The sequence below is a fragment of the Cherax quadricarinatus genome, chromosome 85, assembly GCF_038502225.1.
Source record: "Cherax quadricarinatus isolate ZL_2023a chromosome 85, ASM3850222v1, whole genome shotgun sequence".
Lineage (NCBI taxonomy): Eukaryota > Metazoa > Arthropoda > Malacostraca > Decapoda > Parastacidae > Cherax > Cherax quadricarinatus.
The window spans coordinates 6,108,810-6,136,630 of record NC_091376.1 but is presented as its reverse complement, the minus strand read 5'-3'; the positions used below and the strand labels follow the sequence as shown (position 1 = coordinate 6,136,630).

General features: G+C 42.8%; 2 protein-coding genes across 9 annotated transcripts in view; both read right to left on the bottom strand.

Annotated features, from left to right (window-relative positions):
• LOC128703277 (calcium-activated chloride channel regulator 1) overlaps positions 1-27,821 on the bottom strand; it is a 482,928-nt gene that overhangs the window by 220,289 nt on the left and 234,818 nt on the right. For 4 of the 8 annotated variants that reach the window (XM_070103293.1, XM_070103294.1, XM_070103301.1 and 1 more), the window contains exons 1-2: positions 14,746-14,903; positions 8,669-8,840 (exon numbers count right to left, since the gene is read on the bottom strand). In XM_070103293.1, coding sequence (XP_069959394.1) covers positions 8,669-8,840; positions 14,746-14,816 — 243 coding nt within the window. In that variant the 5' untranslated portion in view covers positions 14,817-14,903. Of the gene's footprint in view, positions 1-8,668; positions 8,841-14,745; positions 14,904-27,821 lie in introns of those variants that run through there. The other 4 variants (XM_070103296.1, XM_070103298.1, XM_070103299.1 and 1 more) reach the window with 2 other exon arrangements.
• On the bottom strand, positions 19,829-25,013 carry LOC128703146 (uncharacterized). The gene is made up of 2 exons (XM_070103292.1): positions 24,950-25,013; positions 19,829-24,117 (listed from the first exon to the last, which is right to left on the bottom strand). The coding sequence occupies exons 1-2, from the start codon at positions 24,963-24,965 to the stop codon at positions 20,093-20,095; spliced, it is 4,041 nt and encodes a 1,346-aa protein (XP_069959393.1). The 5' UTR covers positions 24,966-25,013; the 3' UTR covers positions 19,829-20,092.

Sequence of the window (27,821 nt, the reverse complement as noted above, 5' to 3'; positions counted from 1 at the left end):
TGTAGTGATTTTCCTTCCTGTTCCTCTAGCCCTTGTACCAATCTCTTATGCAGAACTGTGCTGAAAGCCTTCTTACAGTCCAAGAAAATGGAGTCCACCTATCCTTCTCTCCTATCTTACTTCTGATACCTTGTCATAGAACTCCAGTAGGTTTGTGACACTGGATTTCCTATCCCTGAAACTGCTGGTTATCATATATGAGTTCGTTCCCTCTTCTCCTGATACTCTTCATGACTTTACATATATGTCAGTTATATTGGTCTGTATTTTAATGCTGCCTGTCTGTCTCCTTTCTTAATAATTGGGACTACATTTGCTGTCTTCCACACCTCTGGCAGTTGCCCTAGTTCAATAGATTTATTGAAGACTGATGTTAATGGTACACACAGTGCCTGTGCTCCCTCTCTTAGGACCCACAGAGATATGTTGTCTAGGGTCACTGTCTTCGAGGTATCCAGTTTGCATAGCAGTTCCTCCACCTCCTCCTCTGTTGTGTATAGTGTGTCCAGCACTTAGTGTTCCCTACAACCTTGGTTTACTAGAAGTCTTTGTCTCCACTGATAATACCTCCCTAAAGCTCATGCTAAGTTCTTTGCATACTTCCTGGTTACTTCTAGCAAGCTCCCCTCCTTCCTTCCTCAGCCTAATTACCTAGTCCTGACTGTTTTCCTATTGATGTGGTGTATAACAGCTGTAGGTCAGACTTAGCTTTCGATGCCATGTCATTCTCATACTGCCATAGGCTTCTCTCCTTATTATTTATTTTTATTATCACACTGGCCGATTCCCACCAAGGCAGGGTGGCCCGAAAAAGAAAAACTTTCACCATCATTCACTCCATCATTGTCTTGCCAGAAGGGTGCTTTACACTACAGTTTTTAAACTGCAACATTAACACCCCTCCTTCAGAGTGCAGGCACTGTACTTCCCATCTCCAGGACTCAAGTCCGGCCTGCTGGTTTCCCTGAACCCCTTCATAAATGTTACTTTGCTCACACTCCAACAGCACGTCAAGTATTAAAAACCATTTGTCTCCATTCATTCCTATCAAACACGCTCACGCATGCCTGCTGGAAGTCCAAGCCCCTCGCACACAAAACCTCCTTTACCCCCTCCCTCCAACCTTTCCTAGGCCGACCCCTACCCCGCCTTCCTTCCACTACAGACTGATACACTCTTGAAGTTATTCTGTTTCCCTCCATTCTCTCCACATGTCCGAACCACCTCAACAACCCTTCCTCAGCCCTCTGGACAACAGTTTTGGTAATCCCGCCCCTCCTCCTAACTTCCAAACTACGAATTCTCTGCATTATATTCACACCACACATTGCTCTCAGACATGACATCTCCACTGCCTCCAGCCTTCTCCTCGCTGCAACATTCATCACCCATGCTTCACACCCATATAAGAGCGTTGGTAAAACTATACTCTCATACATTCCCCTCTTTGCCTCCAAGGACAAAGTTCTTTGTCTCCACAGACTCCTAAGTGCACCACTCACCCTTTTCCCCTCATCAATTCTATGATTCACCTCATCTTTCATAGACCCATCCGCTGACACGTCCACTCCCAAATATCTGAATACATTCACCTCCTCCATTCTCTCTCCCTCCAATCTGATATCCAATCTTTCATCACCTAATCTTTTTGTTATCCTCATAACCTTACTCTTTCCTGTATTCACTTTCAATTTTCTTACTTTTGCACACCCTACCAAATTCATCCACCAATCTCTGCAACTTCTCTTCAGAATCTCCCAAGAGCAAAGTGTCATCAGCAAAGGGCAACTGTGACAACTCCCACTTTATGTGTGATTCTTTATCTTTTAACTCCACGCCTCTTGCCAAGACCCTCGCATTTACTTCTCTTACAACCCTATCTATAAATATATTAAACAACCACGATGACATCACACATCCTTGTCTAAGGCCTACTTTTACTGGGAAATAATTTCCCTCTTTCCTACATACTCTAACTTGAGCCTCACTATCCTCGTAAAAACTCTTCACTGCTTTCAGTAACCTACCTCCTACACCATACACCTGCAACATCTGCCACATTGCCCCCCTATCCACCCTGTCATACGCCTTTTCCAAATCCATAAATGCCACAAAGACCTCTTTAGCCTTATCTAAATACTGTTCACTTATATGTTTCGCTCCTTATCCATGCATATTCATTTCTGGCTCTTCACCTCAACTCCATATTTTCCCGAGTCCTTTGCCTTCTGTACTTTTTCCATGCTCTCATGAACTTGGCTTTGGCCCCTCTATACATTTGGGTAAACCATGGGCTCTCTCTGGTCTTCCCATTGTTTCTGTTGCTCTTGGATATGAACTTCTCCTCTGCCTCCCTGCACTTTGTGGCCACCCACATGTTCCATCATTTCATTAACTGTCTTTCCCTCTAGTTCTCTTCCCCAATGCACCTCATACAGAAATTGCCTCATGCCTGTGTAGTTCCCTTTTTGAAGTTTGGCTTTTCCTGTTCTTCTCATGCTGCTTCACTATCCAATGTTAACTCTACTATGTATTCAAAACTCAGGACCACATGATCACTAGTGCCAAGTGACCTTTCATATGAATATCCCCAGTATCAGAACTGCTCAAGGTGAATACAAGGTCCAGCCTTGCTGGTCTGTTCTTTGTTTATCTTTCTCCCTCTCTGGAAGTGTCCCTAACATGTTGGTACATAAGGTTTTCTAGTACCACTTTCAGTATCCTAGCCCTCCATGTTTCTGGTCCTCCATGTGGCTCCAGGTTTTCCTAGTCAATCTCTTTGTGGGTGAAATTACCCATAGCTAGTAAGTCTGTGCGTGTGCCTGTGCATGTACGTATGTATGTACGTGTGTGTGTGTGTACTCACCTAGTTGAGGTTGCAGGGGTCTAGTCCAAGCTCCTGTGTGTGTGTGTGTGTGTGTGTACTCACTTAATTGTGGTTGCAGGGGTCGAGACTCAGCTCCTGGCCCTGCCTCTTCACTGATCGCTACTAGGTCCTCTCCCTCTCTGCTTTCTGAACTTTGTCATACCTCTTCTTAAAACTATATATGGTTCCTGCCTCCACTACTTCACTTGCTAGGCTATTCCACTTCCTGACAACTCTATGACTGAAGAAATACTTCCTAACGTCCCTGTGACTCGTCTGAGTCTTCAGCTTCCAATTGTGACCCCTTGTTTCTGTCTCTTCTCTGGAACATCCTGTCTCTGTCCACCTTGTCTATTCCCCGCAGTATCTTGTATGTCGTTATCATGTCTCCCCTGACCCTTCTGTCCTCCAGTGTCATCAGTCCGATTTCCCTCAACCTTTCCTCGCACGACATTCCCCTGAGCTCTGGAACTAGCCTTGTTGCAAACCTTTGTACTTTCTCTAACTTCTTGACGTGCTTGACCAGGTGTGGGTTCCAGACTGGTGCTGCATACTCCAGTATGGGCCTAACATACACAGTGTACAGTGTCTTGAACGATTCCTTATTAAGGTATCGGAACGCTATTCTCAGGTTTGCCAGGCGCCCGTATGCTGCAGCAGTTATTTGGTTGATGTGTGCCTCCGGTGACGTGCTCGGTGTTATGGTCACCCCGAGGTCTTTCTCCCTGAGTGAGGTCTGTAGTCTTTGTCCACCTAGCCTATACTCTGTCTGCGGTCTTCTTTGCCCCTCCCCAATCTTCATGACTTTGCATTTGGCAGGATTGAATTCGAGAAGCCAGTTTCTGGACCACATGTCCGGCCTGTCCAGGTCTCTTTGCAGTCCTGCCTCATCCTCATCCGATTTAATTCTTCTCATCAACTTCACATCATCTGCGAATAGGGACACTTCAGAGTCTATTCCTTCCATCATGTCGTTCACATATATCAAAAATAGCACTGGTCCTAGAACTGACCCCTGTGGGACCCCGCTCCTCACAGGCGCCCACTGTGATACCTCTTCACGTACCATGACTCGTTGCTGCCTCCCTGTCAGGTATTCCCTTATCCATTGCAGTGCCCTCCCTTTTACATGCACCTGTGTGTGTGTTTGTTTGTGTGTGTGTGTCTGTGTGTGTGTGTGTGTGTTAGTTACCAGTGTGTACTCACCTAATTGTGGTTGCAGGGGTCGAGACTCTGCTCCTGGCCCCGCCTCTTCAATGAGTGCTACTAGGTCCCCTCTCTCCCTGTTCCATGAGCTTTATCATACCTCATCTTAAAGCTATGTATGGTTCGTGTGTGTGTGTGTGTGTGTGTGTGTGTGTGTGTGTGTGTGTGTGTGTGTGTGTGTGTGTGTGTGTGTGTGTGTGTGCGCGCACGCACTTGCGTGCTTGTGTGTTTGTATATATATTTGTACGCTCGTGTGCATATGTCTGTGCGTGCGCCCTCGTGTGTATGTGCGCGCGCGCGCGCTCGTGTGGGTGTATGACCCACTTAATATTTGTATTTATAACTCATTACAATTGTGACCAGGTGTGGACATATCAGTGGTTCATTACTTTGTAATTTGTTCATGACTGTAACCATGTATAGGAGTGAGGCTGATTCATTACCTTTGTAACTTACCATGATTGTGACCAGATCTACCTGGAGTTCATTACCTTTGTAACTTGTCATGATTGTGACCAGATCTACCTGGAGTTCATTACCTTTGTAACTTGCCATGATTGTGACCAGATCTACCTGGAGTTCATTACCTTTGTAACTTGTCATGATTGTGACCAGATCTACCTGGAGTTCATTACCTTTGTAACTTGTTCAGCTATCATAACTTTGGGGTCCAGTTCCTGGACCCATTATGTACCTCTGTAATCTTTTGACTACCACCCACAGGATGGGTATGGGGTGACTACTGCCCACAGGATGGGTATGGGGTGACTACCACCCACAGGATGGGTATGGGGTGACTACCGCCCACAGGATGGGTATGGGGTGACAACCGCCCACAGGATGGGTATGGGGTGACTACCGCCCACAGGATGGGTATGGGGTGACTACCGCCCACAGGATGGGTATGGGGTGACTACCGCCCACAGGATGGGTATGGGGTGACTACCGCCCACAAGGATGGGTATGGGCTGACTACCGCCCACAGGATGGGTATGGGGTGACTACCGCCCACAGGATGGGTATGGGGTGACTACCGCCCACAGGATGGGTATGGGGTGACTACCGCCCACAGGATGGGTATGGGGTGACTACCGCCCACAGGATGGGTATGGGGTGCATAATAAACATATTAAACTAACCACACTCCTGTCTTCTCCAAGAGCATAAACACATGGAAAAGGTGTTCATTAAATGACTGAGGGAAACATCTATGGCCCTGACTAGACGATTTACTCTTCTGCTGCAGAAAACCAACAATAAACTGATAATTATCATTTATAAGGAAGGAAGGAAGGAAAGAAGGAGAGAGAGAGAGAGAGAGAGAGAGAGAGAGAGAGAGAGAGAGAGAGAGAGAGAGAGAGAGAGAGAGAGAGAGAGAGAGAGAGAGAGAGAGAGAGAGAGAGAGAGAGAGAGAGAGAGAGAGAGAGAGAGAGAGAGAGAGAGAGAGAGAGAGAAATGCCAGCTGCTCTAAGCTACATCAATCACCAGCTGAGAGCTATATCAGCTTGGGGAAATAGATGGCAAGTAACATTTGCACCTGAAAAAACGCAAATGATGTTCGTCTCTAGGCACCATGATGGTAATGCTGGCGCAGTAGTAAGGATGAATGGGACGATGTTGGCACCTGGAGAAGAAGTTGATATCCTTGGGGTGAAATTTGACTCCAAACTAACCATGAAGAACCATGTTGTAAATCTTGCAAACAAGGCAGCCAGGAAGCTTACAGCACTTCGCCGTATCTCGCATCTGCTTGACAGTAGGGGTTGCAAGATCCTGTACGAGGCACAAGTACGCTCACACCTTGAGTATGCTCCACTTTCTTGGTTTGCCTGCCCCCCCTCTCATCTGCGACTGCTTGACAGAGTAGAGAACAGAGCAAGACGTCTCATCTCTCGCCTGGACCCATCCTGGATAGATCTGTCATTTCAGCAGAGCCTTCAACATAGGAGGGATGTGGGTGGCCTTACTGTTATGTACAAGGCCAATATTGTCAAAATACCACACTTGGATCCACTTCGAGGACAGCGTGAAACAAGCTTTTATGCCACAAGACGGGCAGAAAGCAGCAACTTCACTCTGGCTGTACCCTTCTCCAGAACATCACTCCATCTGAGATCATACATACCCAGGATGACTCGAGTATGGAACACATTCGTACAGCATAATGATGTCAACGAGATAACGTCAGTTGATCAAATGAAAATGCTGGCCCACAGATGGCTCCAACTTCATCCTGTTCCCTACTTGTATGTCTCATAACAAAAATGCTTTCAAATGAGCTGATGTAGGTAACAGCTCTTAGCTTGCCAATAAAGTTAGGAATCCTTAACCTGTAAATAGCTGTCAATAAAGCTAGGGATCCTTAACCTTGTCAAACCCTGTGTAAAAAAAAAAAAAAAAAAAAAAAAAAAAAAGAGAGCATTTAGCTCGCAACTAGAAGCAGACAGGTACGAGTGACGGTCGCCGTACAATACATGGGTAAATTTCATTACAAGCGCAGTTAACAGGAATCCACAAGTGGGTTCACTGCTCTTCCAATATTACAGCTGAAAACTAAACCAAATACTGTCTTCTAATCAAAAGATTAAACCCAATGAAAATAAGATGCACTGATTTAGAGTACAAAACAAATTCTGGCCACAAAATAGAGCGAAACACCAACGTCAAAGACCTGAGAGTGATCATGTCGGAGGATCTCACCTTCAAGGACCATAACATTGTATCAATCGCATCTGCTAGAAAAATGACAGGATGGATAATGAGAACCTTCAAAACTAGGGATGCCGAGCCCATGATGACACTCTTCAGGTCACTTGTTCTATCTAGGCTGGAATATTGCTGCACACTAACAGCACCTTTCAAGGCAGGTGAAATTGCCGACCTAGAAAATGTACAGAGAACTTTCACGGCGCGCATAACGGAGATAAAACACCTCAATTATTGGGAGCGCTTGAGGTTCCTAAACCTGTGTTCCCTGGAACGCAGGAGGGAGAGATACATGATTATATACACCTGGAAAATCCTAGAGGGACTAGTACCGAACTTGCACACGAAAATCACTCACTACGAAAGCAAAAGACTTGGCAGACGATGCACCATCCCCCCAATGAAAAGCAGGGGTGTCACTAGCACGTTAAGAGACCATACAATAAGTGTCAGGGGCCCGAGACTGTTCAACTGCCTCCCAGCACACATAAGGGGGATTACCAACAGACCCCTGGCAGTCTTCAAGCTGGCACTGGACAAGCACCTAAAGTCAGTTCCGGATCAGCCGGGCTGTGGCTCGTATGTTGGTTTGCGTGCAGCCAGCAGCAACAGCCTGGTTGATCAGGCTCTGATCCACCAGGAGGCCTGGTCTCAGACCGGGCCGCGGGGGCGTTGACCCCCGGAACTCTCTCCAGGTAAACTCCAGGTAAACAAGGCCATGGGGCACGAATGCAATAATAATAATATTTCCCCTTGATACTGGTGAGGGGCTCTTGATCCTTCTATTTTGCCTAATTGTCTCTCATCCACCAGGCACTATATTACCCCTACGAGTTTAGAGCTTCCCCAGTCAAAATAAAATGCCCATTGTTTTACAATCGATAATAAATGTTAGTACAATGACTCTCCTTAAGGGGGGGGGGATGATGCCTTGATCTTGGTGGATTTAGAGCTGCTTCCCCTTCCTCTGATCAAACCTAATTGCTTTCCATTACCCAGGTGATGTACAACACTTAAAGATTTACTGCTTCCTTATGTATATAATAGAGTAATAATAATAATAATAATAATAATAATCAGTGACTCTCAGGACACAAGGACCCCATCTTGAAGAACAAGATACAGTGGAACCTCAAAAATCGAACTGCTCCCAACACAACCAATTATGTAAGTGTATTTTTGTAAGTGCTTTTATAAGTGTATTTTTAAGGGTCTGAAATGGACTGATCTAATTTACATTATTCCTAATGGGAATAAATTCATTCGGTAAAGGCACTTTGTACTTGTGTAAAATTTAGGAATCTTCATTGAGGAAACGGTACACCAGCCAGTGGCTTCTTCAGTTTTGTCCCAGGATGCGACCCACACCAGTCAACTAACACCCAAGTACCTATTTTACTGATGGGTGAACATAGACAACCGGTGTAAAGAAACACGTCCAATGTTTCTACCCTCGCCGGGAATCGAACCCGTACCTCGCCGTGTGAAGCGAGAGCTTTAGCCACCAGGCCTCGGAGCACAGATGTTTAGATCCGGCGATTGTCGAGCCAGTCCAAGTGTTCCACTTCAATTACATGTTTTTCATGACAATTCTGAACAACTCTAGTGGTGTGAATTAGTGTATTATCGTCTTGGAAGGTAACACAAACACATCACACATTTAATTTGATTATTCACTCATTTGACGGTTCAATCAGCAGGTGTTTATATTTTGTCCATATTTTTGTGTAGCTGTAGCTAAATAAAGTTAATTATCAAGAGCCCCTTACCTCAGCATCAAGGAACACTCCCTTGAGAAGTGAAAATAGGCTTCCCGAATACAGCTTATCGTATATACATTATAATGGGGTGAGCTAGCTGAGAGGAGAGTGGGTTGAGGCAGACAGTTACCTGCAGAGAATCAATAATGGTTGGTCCATCTGCTTCATCCACTTCCTGAGAGATGGCCACAACCACATCTTCGTAACCATTGTTGACCAGCCTGGCTCGTGACTCTCCCCGGGCACCAAGTGCAAACAACAACAGCCAGGTTGTAACATACAAGCTCACCACCATCTTCATTCTGAAAACATCAATTATAAATAAGTTGCAAAAGGCTACAATAGTTAAATTACAATAGTTAGACTACAATAGTCAAGATACAATAGTTAATCAGTATGAGATACTGAACTAAGGTAACTTTTGCGCAATAAACTCTATATACACAATTGTATTTAACAAACTGCAGCTAGCCGGGGGATCGAACCCGTGTTGTTTTAGCCCGCCTCATGGGAAGCAAGTCAAAATTCACGACGCTCTATTATTATTATAATCAAAAAGAAGCGCTAAGCCACAAGGGCTATACAGCTCACGACGCTCTAACAACTGTACCAGGATAACTGCATAATACCACTTGTTTCATTGATGCATTAATATATGAACATAAGTGTACATATACCTCTGCCTTTGCCGAGTTGTTTGAGGGGAGTCGAGACTCAGCTCCTGGTCCTGAGTGTGTATATAAAGATACCCCCTGACCCCTACTATGTACATAATAACATCTCTTCAACTACTTGTAAATGCAGTAAATGTCACATGATCTGACTTTATTAGGTTATCCTAGTTTAAATATACATAATGATTTTTTTTATGTAGGCCTATGAGTGCCCTGAAGACCACTGTATATAAAAAAACAAAGATATGCCCGTAAATTTTAAATTTTAAACTTAGTTTTATTTTGCTTCCCAGTTTCCCCAGAGCCACAAAGATACCTCATACATTGTTTATATAAACCCTTACTGGCCTTTATATATCTGGCTTAAAAAACACGCAAGCAAATACTAGCACATATTTATTAGCAAAGGTTTCGGTCCTGGAACCTTGGTGTGACACATGGTAACCATGTGTCACTCACACGTCACCATGTGTCACACACCTCACTTCAGGTCACCATATGTCACACACACCTCACTCCAGGTCAACATGTGTCACACACCTCACTTCAGGTCACCATGTGTCACACGTCACTTCTGGTCACCATGTGTCACACCTCACTTCAGGTTACCATGTGTCACTCACACGTTATTTCACGTCACCATGTGTCACACACACCTCACTTCAGGTCACCATGTGTCACACACACCTCACTTCAGGTCCCCATGTGTCACACCTCACTTCAGGTCACCATGTGTCACACGTCACTTCTGGTCACCATGTGTCACACCTCACTTCAGGTTACCATGCATCACTCACACGTTATTTCACGTCACCATGTGTCACACACACCTCACTTCAGGTCACCATGTGTCACACACACCTCACTTCAGGTCACCATGTGTCACAAACACCTCACCTCAGGTCACCATGTGTCACACACTTCAGGTCACCATGTGTCACAAACACCTCACCTCAGGTCACCATGTGTCACACACACCTCACTTCAGGTCACCATGTGTCACACACACCTCACTTCAGGTCACCATGTGTCACACACACCTCACTTCAGGTCACCATGTGTCACACACACCTCACTTCAGGTCACCATGTGTCACACACACCTCACTTCAGGTCACCATGTGAAGACAGACACATGTACAACATCTGGGTATCCTTATATGTAGACGTTTCTTCACCCACTGGTTTTATCAGTACAATACAATGATATAATGTGGAGAATATAGAATTGTATACAAAAGATGCGGTAATCTGTGCCTCAGCCTCAGAGTTGGTGAAAAGCACGTATGTTGCACACGTGTCTAATTCTTCAGAGTTGGTGAAGAGCACGTATGTTGCACACGTGTCTAATTCTTCAAAAATATGTCTGCAGGAGGGATAACACCAACTTCGCATACGTAGTCCACTGCAACTTTCATTGTTACATAATGGACTGGAGAAGAGCACAAACGTTACACCACTAGAACAACAGGATAGACGCACAAGAGAAACTAGAGTTGACCTGGAGAGGTGCAGTACCTGGAGTGGATTTATCAACAACAACCAGCACGGTTTTCGAAATGGTAAATTTTGTCTCAAAAATCTGCTAGGGGTCTATGAAAAGGTAACGGAAGTTAGGCAGGAGTATGAGTGAACTGTATAGTTTTGGACTGCAAAAAGGCGTTCAATACAGGACCCCACAGACTGACACAAGGTAGAGCATCAGAAAGGAATTACAGGGAATGCAGTACAGAGTATCAAGGAATACTTCACGGCAAGGGAGCAACGAGTTGCTATCAGTTCAACTTCAATAACAAGAACATAAAGTGGGACCAAGTAAACCAAGTCCTAACCGATATAAGCTGGGAAGATAGACTAAGCAACACAGACCCCAACTTATGCCTAGAACAAATTAACTCGGTGGCACTCGATGTATGCTCAAGGCTTATTCCTTTAAGAAAAAGGAGGAGTAGATGTAAAATAGAAAGAGACAGGCGCTCCCTTTACAGGCGACGAAAAAGAATAACAGAGCGGCTAAAAGAGGCCAATATATCTGAAATGCGTAGGGAGTCACTGGTCAGGGAAATAGCAAACATCGAACTTAAGCTAAAAGAATCTTATAGGAGTCAGGAATCGCGGGGAGAACTAAAAGCCATAAATGAAATCGAAAGAAACCCAAAGTATTTATTTTCCTATGCCAAATCAAAGTCGAGAACAACGTCCAGTATTGGGCCCCTACTTAAAACAAGATGGGCCCTACACAGATGACAGCAAGGAAATGAGTGAGCTACTCAAGTCCCAATATGACTCAGTTTTTAGCAAGCCACTAACCAGACTGAGAGTCGAAGATCAAAATGAATTTTTTATGAGCCACAGAATTTGGTAACACAAGCCTATCTGATGTTATCCTGACACCAAATGACTTCGAACAGGCGATAAATGACATGCCCATGCACTCTGCCCCAGGGCCAGACTCGTGGAACTCCGTGTTCATCAAGGACTGCAAGAAGCCCCTATCACGAGCTTTTACCATCCTATGGAGAGGGAGCATGGACACGGGGGTCGTCCCACAGTTACTAAAAACAACAGACAGCCCCACTCCACAAAGGGGGCAGTAAAGCAATAGCAAAGAACTACAGACCGATAGCACTAACATCCCATATCATAAAAATCTTTGTAAAGTAAAAGGACACAAGTGCAACTAATGTGACATTTTATTGTGGCAACGTTTCGCTCTCCAGGAGCTTTGTCAAGCTCCTGGAGAGCGAAACGTTGCCACAATAAAATGTCACATTAGTTGCACTTGTGTCCTTTTACTTTACATATTATCGGTAATTGTACCAACATTATTACATAAAAATCTTTGAAAGGGTCCTAAGAAGCAAGATCGCCACCCATCTAGAAACCCATCAATTACACAACCCAGGGCAACATGGGTTTAGAGTAGGTCGCTCCTGTCTGTCCCAACTATTGGATCACTACGACAAGGTTCTAGATGCACTGGAAGACAAAAAGAATGCAGATGTAATATATACAGACTTTGCAAAAGCCTTCAACAAGTGTGACCATGGCGTAATAGCGCACAAAATGCGTGCTAAAGGAATAACAGGAAAAGTTGGTAGATGGATCTATAATTTCCTCACTAACAGAACACAAAGAGTAGTAGTAAACAGTCAAGTCTGAGGCAGCTACGGTGAAAAGCTCTGTTCCACAAAACTCCAGGCGCGTTAGCCACTAGACCAGCTAGCCACAATAAGAGTCATCCAACTAGGTATATATTGTGGCTAGCTGGTCTAGTGGCTAATGAGACGGGCTGGAGTTTTGAGACTCTATGACCACAGGTTCAATCCCGTACTCGCTCCCATCTTGTTTCTCATCCTCATATCTGACATAGACAAGGATGTCAGCCACAGCACCGTGTCTTCCTTTGCAGATGACACCCGAATCTGCATGACAGTGTCTTCCATTGCAGACACTGCAAGGCTCCAGGCGGACATCAACAAAATCTTTCAATGGGCTGCAGAAAACAATATGAAGTTCAACGATGAGAAATTTCAATTACTCTGATATGGTAAACACGAGGAAATTAAAACTTCATCAGAGTACAAAACAAATTCCGGCCACAAAATAGAGCGAAAAAACAACGTCAAAGACCTGGGAGTGATCATGTCATAGGATCTCACCTTCAAGGACCATAACATTGTATCAATCACATCTGCTAGAAAAATGACAGGATGGATAATGAGAACCTTCAAAACTAGGGATGCCAAGCCCATGATGACACTCTTCAGGTCTCTTGTTTTATCTAGGCTGGAATATGGCTGCACACTAACAGCACCTTTCAAGGCAGGTGAAATTGCTGACCTAGAAAATGTACAGAGAACCTTCACGGCGCGCATAACGGAGATAAAACACCTCAATTACTGGGAGCGCTTGAAGTTCCTGAACCTGTATTCCCTGGAACGCAGGCGGGAGAGATACATGATTATATACACCTGGAAAATCCTAGAGGGACTAGTACCGAACTTGCACACGAAAATCACTCACAACGAAAGCAAAAGACTTGGCAGACGATGCAACATCCCCCCAATGAAAAGCAGGGGTGTCACTAGCACGTTAAGAGACAATACAACAAGTGTCAGGGGCCCGATACTGTTCAACTGCCTCCCAGCATACATAAGGGGGATTACCAATAGACCCCTGGCAGTCTTCAAGCTGGCACTGGACAAGCACCTAAAGTCGGTACCTGACCAGCCGGGCTGTGGTTCGTACGTTGGATTGTGTGCAGCCAGCAGTAACAGCCTGGTTGATCAGGCTCTGATCCACCAGGAGGCCAGGTCACAGACCGGGCTGCGGGGGCGTTGACCCCCGGAACTCTCTCCAGGTAAACTCCAGGAACCTGGTGTCGTGATGGGAAACCGTGACGAGTGAGGTTCCACAAGGGTCAGTACTTGGACCAGTACTGTTTATCGTATATGTGAACGACATGCTGGAGGACAACGAGTCAGTGGTGTTCCTCTTCGTAGGAACCTCTGACTCAGTGAGGAGAATACAAATAGAAGTCGACTAGGAAATGCTTCAAATGAATCTGAACAAGCTGTAGCATTGGTCTGACAACTGGCAACTGTAATTTAACCCCAGTAAATGTAAAGTTACGAAAATTGGAGAAGGGCAAAGACGATCGGAAACAGTGTACAGGGTCGGGGGACAAAGAATGCAAACCTTGAAAAAAGAAGGACCCTGGAATAAGCAGAGTTCCAAGCATTTCACCTGACACACACATCAACTGAATAACAGTTGCAGCAAACACAAGACTGGTAAATTTAAGGGTAGCAACAAGGAGGCAGTAGCTACCTTATACACAGTATGTCAGGATCATCTTGAAAGTATGCAGCGCTAGTATGGAACCCACATATGGTGTGTGGGATTTTGGGTGAGATGAGTACATTAACCAATAATATAAAAAATCGACAGGACCACTGTCTTAGCTTCCTCTAGAGGGGTCGTCGTCCCAGGTTGGAGAAAATTTCTCTACATCTGGTTAAGCATGTAAAGAAACTGTAAAATATACTAAGGTTTGCGACAAGACTAGTCCCAGAACTGAGAGGTATGACCTCTGAGGAGAGGCAAGAGCTAAACCTGACCACACTAGAGGACAGAAGGATCAGAGGTGACATGATTACGGCAGAGTCTGTGTGAGAGGGGGGTATAAGTTAAAAAGTCCAGAAGAGTCACAGAGATGTTAGAAAATACCTCTTTAGCCTTAAAGTGGTCTTGAATTGGATCGACCTAGACAACGAAGTGGTAAAGGCAGAATCCATACAGTGAAGCCAGGAGAATGTGAACCCAGTAATGGCTAACAGAGAAGCGGGGCCAGGAGCTGAGACCTGATTCCTGCAACCACAATTAGGCAAGTAGAGAAGTTTGGAAGCAGCTGTGATCTACCTGAACAATACCACTGAGCAAAATAATGGAATGTACCAGCTAGCTAGCTGAAACTATTGCCGATATTGTCCATCGTTTATTTAGTAAGTATAATAAACTTGTCACCTTACCTCCACCACCCCCTCTCACCAGCTCCTGTACTGGTCATATGTGACCTGTCTTTCTCTGAGCCTGACCTCATGCTGCTGGTTTGCCTTATAAGACGAAACGAACCGCAAGGATTCTCTGCTACCAGTGTTGTCCTCTTGCTTGAAGAAAATATAGTGACGGACACTGTCCCAACCCCCCTCCTCCCTCCTCGCAGCTGTTACACAGTGAATAATATCCTATTACAACACATATTATCATGTATATAATGTCACCGACTACTACAAGACAGGAAAAAACAAGTGATAATTGTCTCCTGGACATATGGTCTGACGCAATCACACTAGTAGTCCAAGATGAACACAATGGTCTGACGCAATCACTCTAGTAGTCTAACATGAACACAATGGTCTGACACGATCACACTCCTAGTCTAACATGAACACAATGGTCTGACACAATCACACTAGTAGTCTAACATGAACACAATGGTCTGACACGATCACACTCCTAGTCTAACATGAACACAATGGTCTGACACAATCACACTAGTAGTCTAACATGAACACAATGGTCTGACACGATCACACTCCTAGTCTAACATGAACACAATGGTCTGACACAATCACACTAGTAGTCTAACATGAACACAATGGTCTGACACAATCACACTCCTAGTCTAACATGAACACAATGGTCTGACACAATCACACTCCTAGTCTAACATGAACACAATGGTCTGACACAATCACACTAGTAGTCTAACATGAACACAATGGTCTGACACAATCACACTAGTAGTCTAACATGAACACAATGGTCTGACACAATCACACTCCTAGTCTAACATGAACACAATGGTCTGACACGATCACACTCCTAGTCTAACATGAACACAATGGTCTGACACAATCACACTCGTAGTCTAACATGAACACAATGGTCTGACACGATCACACTCCTAGTCTAACATGAACACAATGGTCTGACACAATCACACTAGTAGTCTAACATGAACACAATGGTCTGACACAATCACACTCCTAGTCTAACATGAACACAATGGTCTGACACAATCACACTAGTAGTCTAACATGAACACAATGGTCTGACACAATCACACTCGTAGTCTAACATGAACACAATGGTCTGACACTATCACACTAGTAGTCTAACATGAACACAATGGTCTGACACAATCACACTCCTAGTCTAACATGAACACAATGGTCTGACACGATCACACTCCTAGTCTAACATGAACACAATGGTCTGACACGATCACACTCCTAGTCTAACATGAACACAATGGTCTGACACAATCACACTAGTAGTCTAACATGAACACAATGGTCTGACACAATCACACTCCTAGTGTAACATGAACACAATGGTCTGACACAATCACACTCGTAGTCTAACATGAACACAATGGTCTGACACTATCACACTAGTAGTCTAACATGAACACAATGGTCTGACACTATCACACTCCTAGTCTAACATGAACACAATGGTCTGACACGATCACACTCGTAGTCTAACATGAACACAATGGTCTGACACGATCACACTAGTAGTCTAACATGAACACAATGGTCTGACACAATCACACTAGTAGTCTAAAACAAAATAGTAATGTTGTCTCAACATTAAATTAATGTTCGACTATTAACACCTTTCATATTAAGAGTGAGTTCATTACCTTTGTACCTAGTTCATCTATCAAAACATTGGGGGCCCAGTCCCTGGACCCATTACGTACCTCTGTAATCTGTAAATACCTTTGTAACTTGTCATGATTGTGACCAGACCTACCTGGAGTTCATTACCTTTGTAAATTGAGTTCATTACCTTTGTAATTATGAGTTCATTACCTATGTAACTTGCTCAGCTATCAAAACTTTGGAGTCCAGTTCCTGGACCCATTATGTACCTCTGTAATCTTTTGACTACCACCCACAGGATGAGTAATGGGTGCATAATAAACATATTAAACTAATTCATTTTAAGAATTTTCGTTTATTTTGTAAGTTACTGCATAAATTACGAAAATAAAACTTAATATAATCAAGCTTCCAAATTTTATGAAGTAGAGAGGGATTCAGCTTGAGAAAATAAGTATACTGAAGACAAAATATAAATACTGACATCTGACTTGTAATAATATCTCACTCAGTGGCATCACAGGAAAGTCTTATCTTAAGTTAAATGTCAGTCCCTTTTATATTTTGTCTTCAACTTCATTATTTTCTCAAGCTGAATCTCTCTCTCTACTTCATAAAATTTGGAAGCTGGGTAATATTAAGGTTTATTTTAGTAATTTATTAAGTAATTTACAAAACAAACATAGATTCTTGCTACGCAAGGTGTTAATACATTAACGTTAATGTTGGGACGACATACTCTCTTTTGGTTCATGTTAGACGGAGTGTAATTCCATCACAAGTCCAGGAGACATGTGGTCTCCTGGACCTGTGTCAGAAACAAGTGTGAAAGTTGTGGTGTGAACACTATCAGTGGTGATCATAACACTTTCCTATATACATGTACATTATAGCCACAAGGACTATACACCGCTGAAGATTGAGACACTTATGCAGCATATGGGAATCTTTATTCAGGAAACGTTTCGCCACACAGTGGCTTCATCAGTCCAATACAAAGAGGAAGGCGTAAGGAGAGGAGGAGAATGAGGTAATCAGTCCCTCAACCTGGAGTCGATGTGTTCAGTCCATCAATCTTGTAGAATGTACAGCATAGGGCCGTAGACGTGGCTTATATACTGTAGTGAGGTGACGTGAAGCAGATGGAGGCGGGGTCATAGTGGTACCATCCACTAGTCGAAGTAGGTCTTCGTCCAAAGGTTGAACAAGTGTTGAAGAATTCTTTGTAACAAGATCCCATGATGCTGCAGTGTCTGACAGTTGTGATGAATGGTTTGAAAAACCGACAAGTTGAAGATTGAGACACTTATGCAGCATATGGGAATCTTTATTCAGGAAACGTTTCGCCACACAGTGGCTTCATCAGTCCAATACAAAGAGGAAGGCGTAAGGAGAGGAGGAGAATGAGGTAATCAGTCCCTCAACCTGGAGTCGATGTGTTCAGTCCATCAATCTTGTAGAATGTACAGCATAGGGCCGTAGACGTGGCTTATATACTGTAGTGAGGTGACGTGAAGCAGATGGAGGCGGGGTCATAGTGGTACCATCCACTAGTCGAAGTAGGTCTTCGTCCAAAGGTTGAACAAGTGTTGAAGAATTCTTTGTAACAAGATCCCATGATGCTGCAGTGTCTGACAGTATGTGACACTGTCAGACACTGCAGCATCATGGGATCTTGTTACAAAGAATTCTTCAACACTTGTTCAACCTTTGGACGAAGACCTACTTCGACTAGTGGATGGTACCACTATGACCCCGCCTCCATCTGCTTCACGTCACCTCACTACAGTATATAAGCCACGTCTACGGCCCTATGCTGTACATTCTACAAGATTGATGGACTGAACACATCGACTCCAGGTTGAGGGACTGATTACCTCATTCTCCTCCTCTCCTTACGCCTTCCTCTTTGTATTGGACTGATGAAGCCACTGTGTGGCGAAACGTTTCCTGAATAAAGATTCCCATATGCTGCATAAGTGTCTCAATCTTCAACTTGTCGGTTTTTCAAACCATTCATCACACTATACAGCGCTGCAGGGCAGGAAGGAAGCGAGGGCATCAGGTGGCAAAAGGGAGATGGATGAGTAATAGGTTACGGATAACAGCGGGGTAGTGGATGGTGAAAGGGTAAAGGGCAGCAAGAGACTGAACTAGAAAGGGCTGAGGGGAGAGCGAAAAGTATCATCAGAGTTTGTGGAGTAAATCAGTCGTTGTCAAGAAGTCAATGAGAGAGTCAGGATTAAAGGAGGGTCCATCAGCAAGAAGGGAAGGTAAACCAAACCATACCCCCGGCCGGGATTGAACCCGCGGTCATAGAGTCTCAAAACTCGGTTTTGAGACTCTATGACCGTGGGTTCAATCCCGGCCGGGGGTATGGTTTGTTTGCAATCGTGTCATTACGATTTCTTGAGTCAAGGGAAGGTAAATAGAGAGTAGGAGAACGAAGACGATGTTGGAGGTAAATTCTGCGTGCTCGTTGATAGAGAGGGCAGTCTAACAGAATGTGGCTAATCGATACTGGAACTTGACACTGCTCACAGAGAGGAACAGGGTGCCTCTCCATGAGATACCCATGAGTAAGACGAGTGTGGCCAATGCGAAGGCGGGAGAGAGTGGTCTCCCAACCTCGGCACTGATGACAAGAAGACGGCCAGTAACCTATGCTCGGTTTAATAGAATGAAGTTTGTTACCGAGCAGAGTTGACCAACGTTGTTACCAACGGGTGCGAGAGAGAGATAGAGATAGTGTTTTGTGCCAGAGTGACCTCTTTGGCTCTAGCTCTAGGTCACAGAAAGTTACATCCTGATGCAGTCTCCCTCCTATTCTGTCTCCCTTAACTAGATTTTTTTCCCCTAGAATTATGTTTCAGGTTCATTTCCTTATTAGTTTATTCTTATCCCATTTCCTCGGATCAACATTTCTCCCTCAACAACATTTCACCCTCAACTTATGTTTTCCTTTAATTTTAAAACCATTTTAAGTACACAGAAATATATTTATTATTCAATTTGTATCTTTGAAATATTTGTGGTTGATTTTAATTCTCAAATATTTGTTTCTCTATACTTTTATCTTCTTTTATTATTTATTCTTCTACTGTCAGTAGTTTAGTTTAATATCTTCATTATGTACCCCATACCCATCCTGTGGGGGTCAGTAGTAACTACTATGTTCTTATATATATTATTTACACTTATACTGTCAGTAGTAACTATGTTCTTATATATATTATTTACACTTCTACTGTCAGTAGTAACTACTATGTTCTTATATATATTATTTACACTTCTACTGTCAGTAGTAACTACTATGTTCTTATATATATTTATTATCTTTTTAGACATAATTACACAACAGATATTAACTCTATAAAGTATATATTACAATACTCCACCACATAATTACTATTTAGCTTTTTATTATTAAAAATCATGGTAAAGAAACAAATTTTTATCACTTTTATTTTTAAATAATACATACACTGCTTCGAAGATAGGTATACACTGGTTCAAAACATTACACCACAAAATAATATTAAAATAATACATTTTAAACATAAGTGACATATGATAACACAACATTTTTACCTTTCTAGGTATAACATATTACATAGTTTATATTATCAGTCCTGGTCGTGGCCCGGGCCGCGGGGGCGTTGATCCCCGGAAAAACCTCCAGGTAGGTAGGTTGTTTATTACCTTAGTTCAGTTTCCTTCGTTTTAATGCTGGAATATCAGGGTGTCCATAAGCCAAAGAATGCTTGGTATCTTTGTGATATCTTTTGTCGTCAAAGGCTGACAATCCTCTCTTTTTAATCTTTACTGTACATATCTCTCCTTCCACATTACTGATAGACTGATAGTTGAATATTTCCCTATCAACTTGATACAAAACATTTTTGTATCGTTCGTGAGTTAACAACGGCATGAAATGAGATGGGATCCCCTTGGCTCTACTGAAGTTATCTGCTCTTTCAGCTATCTTTACAGAATACATTTTTGCCTTGAGAGCTACTAATTCACTAATATTATAATCACTCATTTCAGATTTCAGTAATCCTAACTTTCCTTTCCGACTATTATCATACAATACAGAATCGCGGGAGAAATTTGAGAAGTCCATACATCCTTTCAATGGTTCTCTTTTTAACTCACTACACAAATCCTCACATTTCAGACTGAAAATATAGGAATCAGTATCGGTATATAATAGTTTTATGTCATCACTGTAATGCTGTTTTAACACTTCGTACCAAAAATTATACAATTTTTTTTTAGCAATCTCGAGAATTTGAAAACCGAGATAAAGTGGTTGGTTAACTTCTAATTTTGGTTTCTTGAATGTGCAAATTACTCTGTCCTGGTTCAAATATGTAATATTTTTTAGAAAGGGGTCTTTTGCAGCTCTAACAAATGCTTTTTCATTCATTATATATCTATAAGACTCTCCATACTTTGTGATATTAAGTAATGATTTGCCATAAATGGCATTACTGGTTAGCTTAAAGGCTTTAGACTTGATGGGGCATTGTGTGGCCATTCTCTGGTTAATATTAGTTTCAATGAATGGCTTTAAAAATTTAGCCTGTTTGTATTCATATACTGCATGTACCTTTTCCACCTCCAACCCAAGATCCATTAAAAGTTTAAGCAATTCCAAACTCACTAGATAATTTTTCTGAGGGAGATGACTAGCCACTAATTTAGTATTAGTTTTGGGTAACTTTCTTCCTTCATTTTTCAAAACAGATTCACAGTATGGCGACAACATGTCTTGTGTTATATTCATGTGTGATAATATCAAAGGTAGTTCATCTGTGCGTCTGGCCACATCAGGTTTCACTGCTTTGGTATCACATTCAATCCAATAACCCTTTTCGCCCTCACACGAAACTTTTCTTAACCCTGGATCGAGGAAAGCGGTCTTTTCTTTCTTTGATAATTTTCTTATTTCCTTCTGTGGAAGGGCTTCAACCATAGCACTGGCATAAAGTGAATTAAAGTCCAAATATAAAATATGGGTCCCCATCCCACTCACAGCATCAAAATTGGTATTGATTATGGGATTATCTGCTTCGGTATACTGGCTTATTGCACATGTAAATCCCCCTCTCAGATTCCTTTTTATCAAGTCATATAATTCATGGGAATGTATTGTATCCAATTCCACTTTAGTTTTTAACAAGAAAGCGTCCCAACTGAAAGAGGGTAAGCTGATATAATTACTAACATCCAGCGTGTGAATATCTTTGAGTGTTTTACGCCACTCCATGAACACATCAGCCAACAATCCGACATCTGTCTTCAGATACAGCATCAAGTAATCTCCTAGTGTCTTGCAATTTCCCAGCTGGAATACTTTCAAGGCATGATCGTAATCTTCCTGGTTAATCTCACTATTTGTCAATGAATTAAAAAAATGTTCTTTACTCGGTAACTTTGTTTCATCGAGTCTCTTCAGGCTATCAATATAACTGTAGCATAATACTTGTTTGCCTTCGCATAATAAGGGCAGCGCTTCCTTTGGCACATCCTTCAGTAAAACCTTGGTATTTTTCAGTACCTTGCCGGCCTTGGTATGTTGATCGGCCAAACTCGAGAGAGATCCATTTAACAAACTCAGAGAGTCTTGAAACCTAACACTGCCTATGTCCACTCTCAAAAATCTGAGTCCTTGTTTTGAATGAAGCTTAATTTTGTACTTGTCAACTGTCAATTCCTTTAAAATTACTCCTAAATCGTAGGGCATGTTATGACAAAAAAGTAACAACATTTCTCTCTTATCTTTACACTGCAAATTGCAACGAGCACAATATGCACCAATATAGTTATTGGATTCTGAGGTGTGATTATGGTGCTTATGCTTGCTTTTGGTATTTTTGAAGAGGCTATTGCATAACTCACATGCTCTTTGTGACTTGAATTTCAGCTTATCCTCCTTCGTCATATTGATACCATAATACTTTCTTTTCCCCTTTAACTGGCTCCACACATTATTGACATTTAAAATGAAATCATTGGCAGCATCATTCCCCCTATAACTTTCCACATGGACTATTTGATCTCTGCGATCAAATATAACATAACAATAAGCAATGGCCTTATGGCGGGCTTCAATGTTGCCTGCAGGGGAACTATTATCCAACGCACATTCTAAATCAAAAAATCCTATATATTCACTAGAATGAGTATGGCTGTAATTTTTAAAACGAACAGTCTGTCCTTCCGGGGGGAATACGAGAGTCTGGTTGATTTTGCAACCTTCTTCGTGTAAATTTAACTCTTTCTGTGTGTTTAGTTTCATTAAACAGCTATGACAATGTTTCTTAACATCACCACGTTCATGCATTATCGTTCTGACATAATCATCAAAATCCTTAATCAATACTAAGTGATTCTCATTCATCAATAATGTGCACATAATGTTATCCTTATATTTCTTATTGCCTCTGCGGCACATACTCACAAATGATCCATCTTTATCGTGCCTTAATTTATAAACAAATAATGAAACTCTATTTTCATTTTCTAATAAAGTTAACTTGTCATGTCTGATGGGAAAATCATCTATACTCGATTTTGCGTGGTTAAGACAACCCTCCTTAGTTTTAACCGATTTGGGTATATGACTCCACTTCATCTTTCTAGAACAATTATATGCAGCAAAAGCGCGTAGAACACACAATCCATCATTAAAGTTAGGATTAAAAATGTATCCACGGCCTCTCAACTTCTTGGGGTAATCTACATACGTTCCCAGTTGAACCTTTAGCTCTACCTTCACATATTCTAAACTGAAAGATTCAATACGTTCAATGACCCATCCTGATCCTTCTCGCTCTTGTAAATCATTCTCCAATCGTTGTAATAATGTTTCTACCCATCGATCGAAAGTTTCTGATATTTCCTCTTCAGTTACAATTTCAAAAGGTAAATTTATCACAAACTGCCCATGTTCATTTTCACCTGTTATATTTTGCCTCAAACTCTTAATAACAACAATAGGGTGGATCCTTAACGACACAGCCAGTGGTGATGCGGTATACATTCCATTTAACTGTCTTAAAAAATAATTCCTATAAGTATGCAAATACATCCCCAAGTCTTGCTCACATAATTGAGGGGCACTGTATTTCTTTATCACGTGTCTCCCTCTAAAGTTCTCCACATAATCTATTTCCCTCACATCATCAATAACGGATGAATCAGATCTGTGAGAAGGTCCAGCCATGTCATGTGTCGTCTCTCCTGACACGTTACAACTCCTCAGACGTTGTCCAGGTTGAGCAGAATCCATTGTATTAGATGATTCAGGGTGAGCTGGAAATATGGGATAAGATTGGTGGGAAGAACCAGAAACAGGTGCGCCTTGCCGATGAGTTGCTCTAGGTTGCTGAGTAATGGATGCTCTACCAGTCTCCGTAGGCGAAGTGGGAACTCTACCACTCTTTGTATGTGAAGTGGGAGCTATACCACTCTTTGTATGTGAAGTGGGAACGCTACCAATCTTCGTATGTGAAGTGGGAGCTATACCACTCTTTGTATGTGAAGTGGGAGCTATACCACTCTTTGTATGTGAAGTGGGAGCTATACCACTCTTTGTATGTGAAGTGGGAACGCTACCAATCTTCGTATGTGAAGTGGGAACTCTACCAATCTTCGTATGTGAAGTGGGAACTCTTGCCTGTTTCCCTGGTGAAGTGGAAGCTCCACCCCTCTGTCCATCTGTAAAATATTTACTATTTATTACCTTCACTTACAAAATATTGTATTATAAACCTATAAGTACTTTCTCATGTTAAGATGAATAAGCTTGTTTAATAATATATGAGTCATATAAATAAGTTCCTGATTTCTGTTACTAAAACATTTATATGTTATTACGAATAAGACAATACAAGTATTTACTCCTGATCAACACTGTGACATACTCATTCCCCATCTCTGTAAATCATTACACATTACTTACTCTTTTCTTGTTTCTGAATTTCATAACACCTTTAATTTCATAATCTTGACTTTCAGTAAGTGTCAGGGACCCAAGACTGTTCAACTGCCTCCCAGCATACATAAGGGGGATTACCAATAGATTGACTCTTCTAGAAGGCGCTGGACAGACACCTAAAGTCAGTACCTGACCAGCCAGGCTGTGGCTGGTCAGGTACTGACATCAGTTTGTGTGCGGCCAGCAGTAACAGTCTGGTTAATCAGACCTTGATCCACCACAAGGCCTGGTCTCAGACCGGGCAGCGGGGGCGTTGACCCCCAAAACCCTCTCTAGGTATACCATACATGTCGTGATCCTGAATTTCATAACTTTTCATATCATGGACTAAATTTCATATTTCATTTCACAACCTTCCATTCATTGCACAATACATTACCCTGAATTCATTATACAATAGGCTTTGATATCAGTGAAATTCATTTCCAAATGTCTAAACGGCCACACCATCACTCCCTTTACAGTTCCTGGACCCATTATGTACCTCTGTAATCTTTTGACTGCCTCCCATAGGATGGGTATGAGGTGCATAATAAACTAACCTTTACATACCTGTGTTTATCTCCATGCTATCAGAAATTCGACAGACGAGTTATCCTGCTGCTGAGAAGGCGACTACATAAATGATTATATTAAGGTCTGTCTTGTCCCCCCATCCCCGGCCCGTGGCTTTTCCAGACACAGTTACCGATCACTCATTTTCTAAATTTACCATCACATCCATCATTCTTACTATCCTTATCTAACATTTTAAACATTACAAAAACACCACGTGAATCTTATTTATTTTTTCCTTTGTGTGTTTCACTTAATATACCTCTTATTAATTATGAATACTATTAAAACATGTTTTTAGTAAGAGATCACTTTATGGCAACACTTAGCATGTGACGTCATGATATCCTGCTCCAACTGATCGGGTTTCCCGTGACCAACATACATCTTCACTGTCTCCACATTACCATCATTCACACCATCAATTTTCACTCATCGCATCAATTTTTCACCATCACCATCATCACATCACCAGCAATACCATCCCCACCAACCACTACCAGCATCCCCACCAAAACTACCATTATCACCACTACTACCAGTATCACCACCACTACTAGTATTACCATAACCACCCACCAGTATCACCACTACCACTATCATCATTATCACCAACCAGTCACTACCACCATCACCACTACCACCATCGTTTGAGAGGAAGATTAGACACAGGAAAACCAGTGACCACAAGAAGAGGGGAGACTCATGAGTAATCATTTGAGAGGGGGATACACTGTCCTTTTCCCACCTTGTCAACCTGGAGTGCATCTGCCATCTTATGTCACCACCAGTAGTGTCTTTTGTGCCAGAGCAAAAAAAAAAAAAAAAAAAAATCCAAAAGAGGAGGAAGAGCCGCCACTACCTGGAGTCTACCTGGAGGGTATTCCAGGGATCAATGTCCCTGCGGCCCGGTCTACGACCAGGCCTCCCGGTGGATCAGGGCCTGATCAACCAGGCTGTTACTGTTGGCCGCACGTAGTCCAAGATACGAACAACAGCCCGGCTGAACCCACACTGACTAAGTATCTGTCCAGTTCCTTCTTCAAGGTAGCCAGGGGCCTAGTGGTAATTCCCCTTATGCATGGTGGGATGCTGCTGAACAGTCTTGAGTCCCGGACATTTATGGTGTTTTCTCTTAGTGTGCCAATGGCGCCTCCACTTTTCATTGCGGATATTTTGCACCGCCTGCCCAGTCTTTTACTTTTGTAGGGGGTGATTTTTGTGTGCAGATTCGGGACCATTCCTTCTAGGATTTTCCAAGTGTAGATTATGATACGTCTCTTTCGTCTGCGTTCGAGCGAGTACAAGTCAAGTGCTTCCAAGCATTCCCAGTAGTTGGGGTGCTTGATAGAACTTATATGTGCAGTAAACGTTCTTTGTACACTGTCTAGATCTGCAATTTCACTTGCTTTACACGGGGATGTTAATGTACAACAGTATTCCAGCCTAGAGAAAACAAGTGATGTGAAAAGGATCACCATTGGTTGGGCATCTCTTGTTTGAAACAGTCTCATTACCTATCCTGCATGTAAGTCTGAACTTCGATTATATTGTGATCGGAATTAGTTGTTTTTGATATTGTTATGTCTCTCACCAGGTCCCCATTATTTGTGAAGATAAGGTCAAGTGTGTTTTCCAGTCTTGTTGGCTCCACTATCTGCTGACTTAGGGTGTGTTTATCGCAGAGATTTAGTAGCTCATGTGTATGTGACCTTTCATTTGCGCTGCCTCCAGGGATTGTTTCTGCTATAACATTATTTGCTACGTTCTTCCATTTTGTATGTCTTAGGTTAAAATCACCAAGCAGTAAGATGTTTGGGGATGGAGTTGGAAGGCTTTCCAGACAGTCATCAATTTTCCGTAACTGCTCCTTGAACTTTTGGGAGGTTGTATCTGGTGGCTTATATACAACCACAATGACTAGGTTTTGGTTCTCGATCTTTATAATTAGAACTTCAACTACATCATTTGTGGTGTTCAGCATCTCTGTGCAGATGAGTGACTCTCTGACATACAGGCCAACCCCCCCTTGTTTCCTGTTCTTTCTATCACATCTAAAAAAGTTGTACCCAGTTATCCCTATTTCACTGTCAAAGTGATCTTTTGTGTGGGTCTCTGTGAAGGCTGCAAACATTGCATTAGACTCCTCTAGAAGTCCACTGATAAAAGGTATTTTATTGTTGGTGGATGGCTTAAGGCCCTGTATATTAGCAAATATAAACGAGGTTGTATTCTGTGTTTGTTGGGGGGATTTTATTATTGGTCTCAGCAGTTGTGGTTCTGGAGGGCCATGGGGGGCCACTGGCTGTGCCTCCAGTCCAACAAGGCTCCAAGGTGGTGGACTATTATTACCTTCCATTTTTTTAGTGTCAAAAAAAAATCACATGAGTAGTAGTAGTGGACTTTATTTCTGTATGCATTTTCTCACTTCCGGTCCCCCACCTCCCACTTCCGGTAACCCCAACTCCCACTTCCGGTCCCCCCACCCCCACTATGTCCCTCCCCCCGCTTTGCGGCCTCGCCCAGCGCTGACCCCCCCACAACTGCCCGCGTGCCGCCCTGCCCTGCGACGCCCCGCCCTTGCGCTGCCCTGCCCCGCACCACCCCGCCCGTGTACCACCCTGCCCCGCGCCGCCCCACCCGTGCACTGCCCTGCCCCCCCGACGCCCGCGCGGCGCCCTTCCCCGTCACCCCTGCCACACCTGCTGCTGCGTCCGCCGGATCGCCCCCGCTCCCCGATTTTTTTGTGTGCAAGTTTTAGGGTCTATATGACTTGCGTGTTTGTAACTCTAGTTTTTCATCATTTGTAAAAAAAAAAATGATGTAAAAATTACGGATTCACATGTCATAAGTGCATGTCTATTTTTGT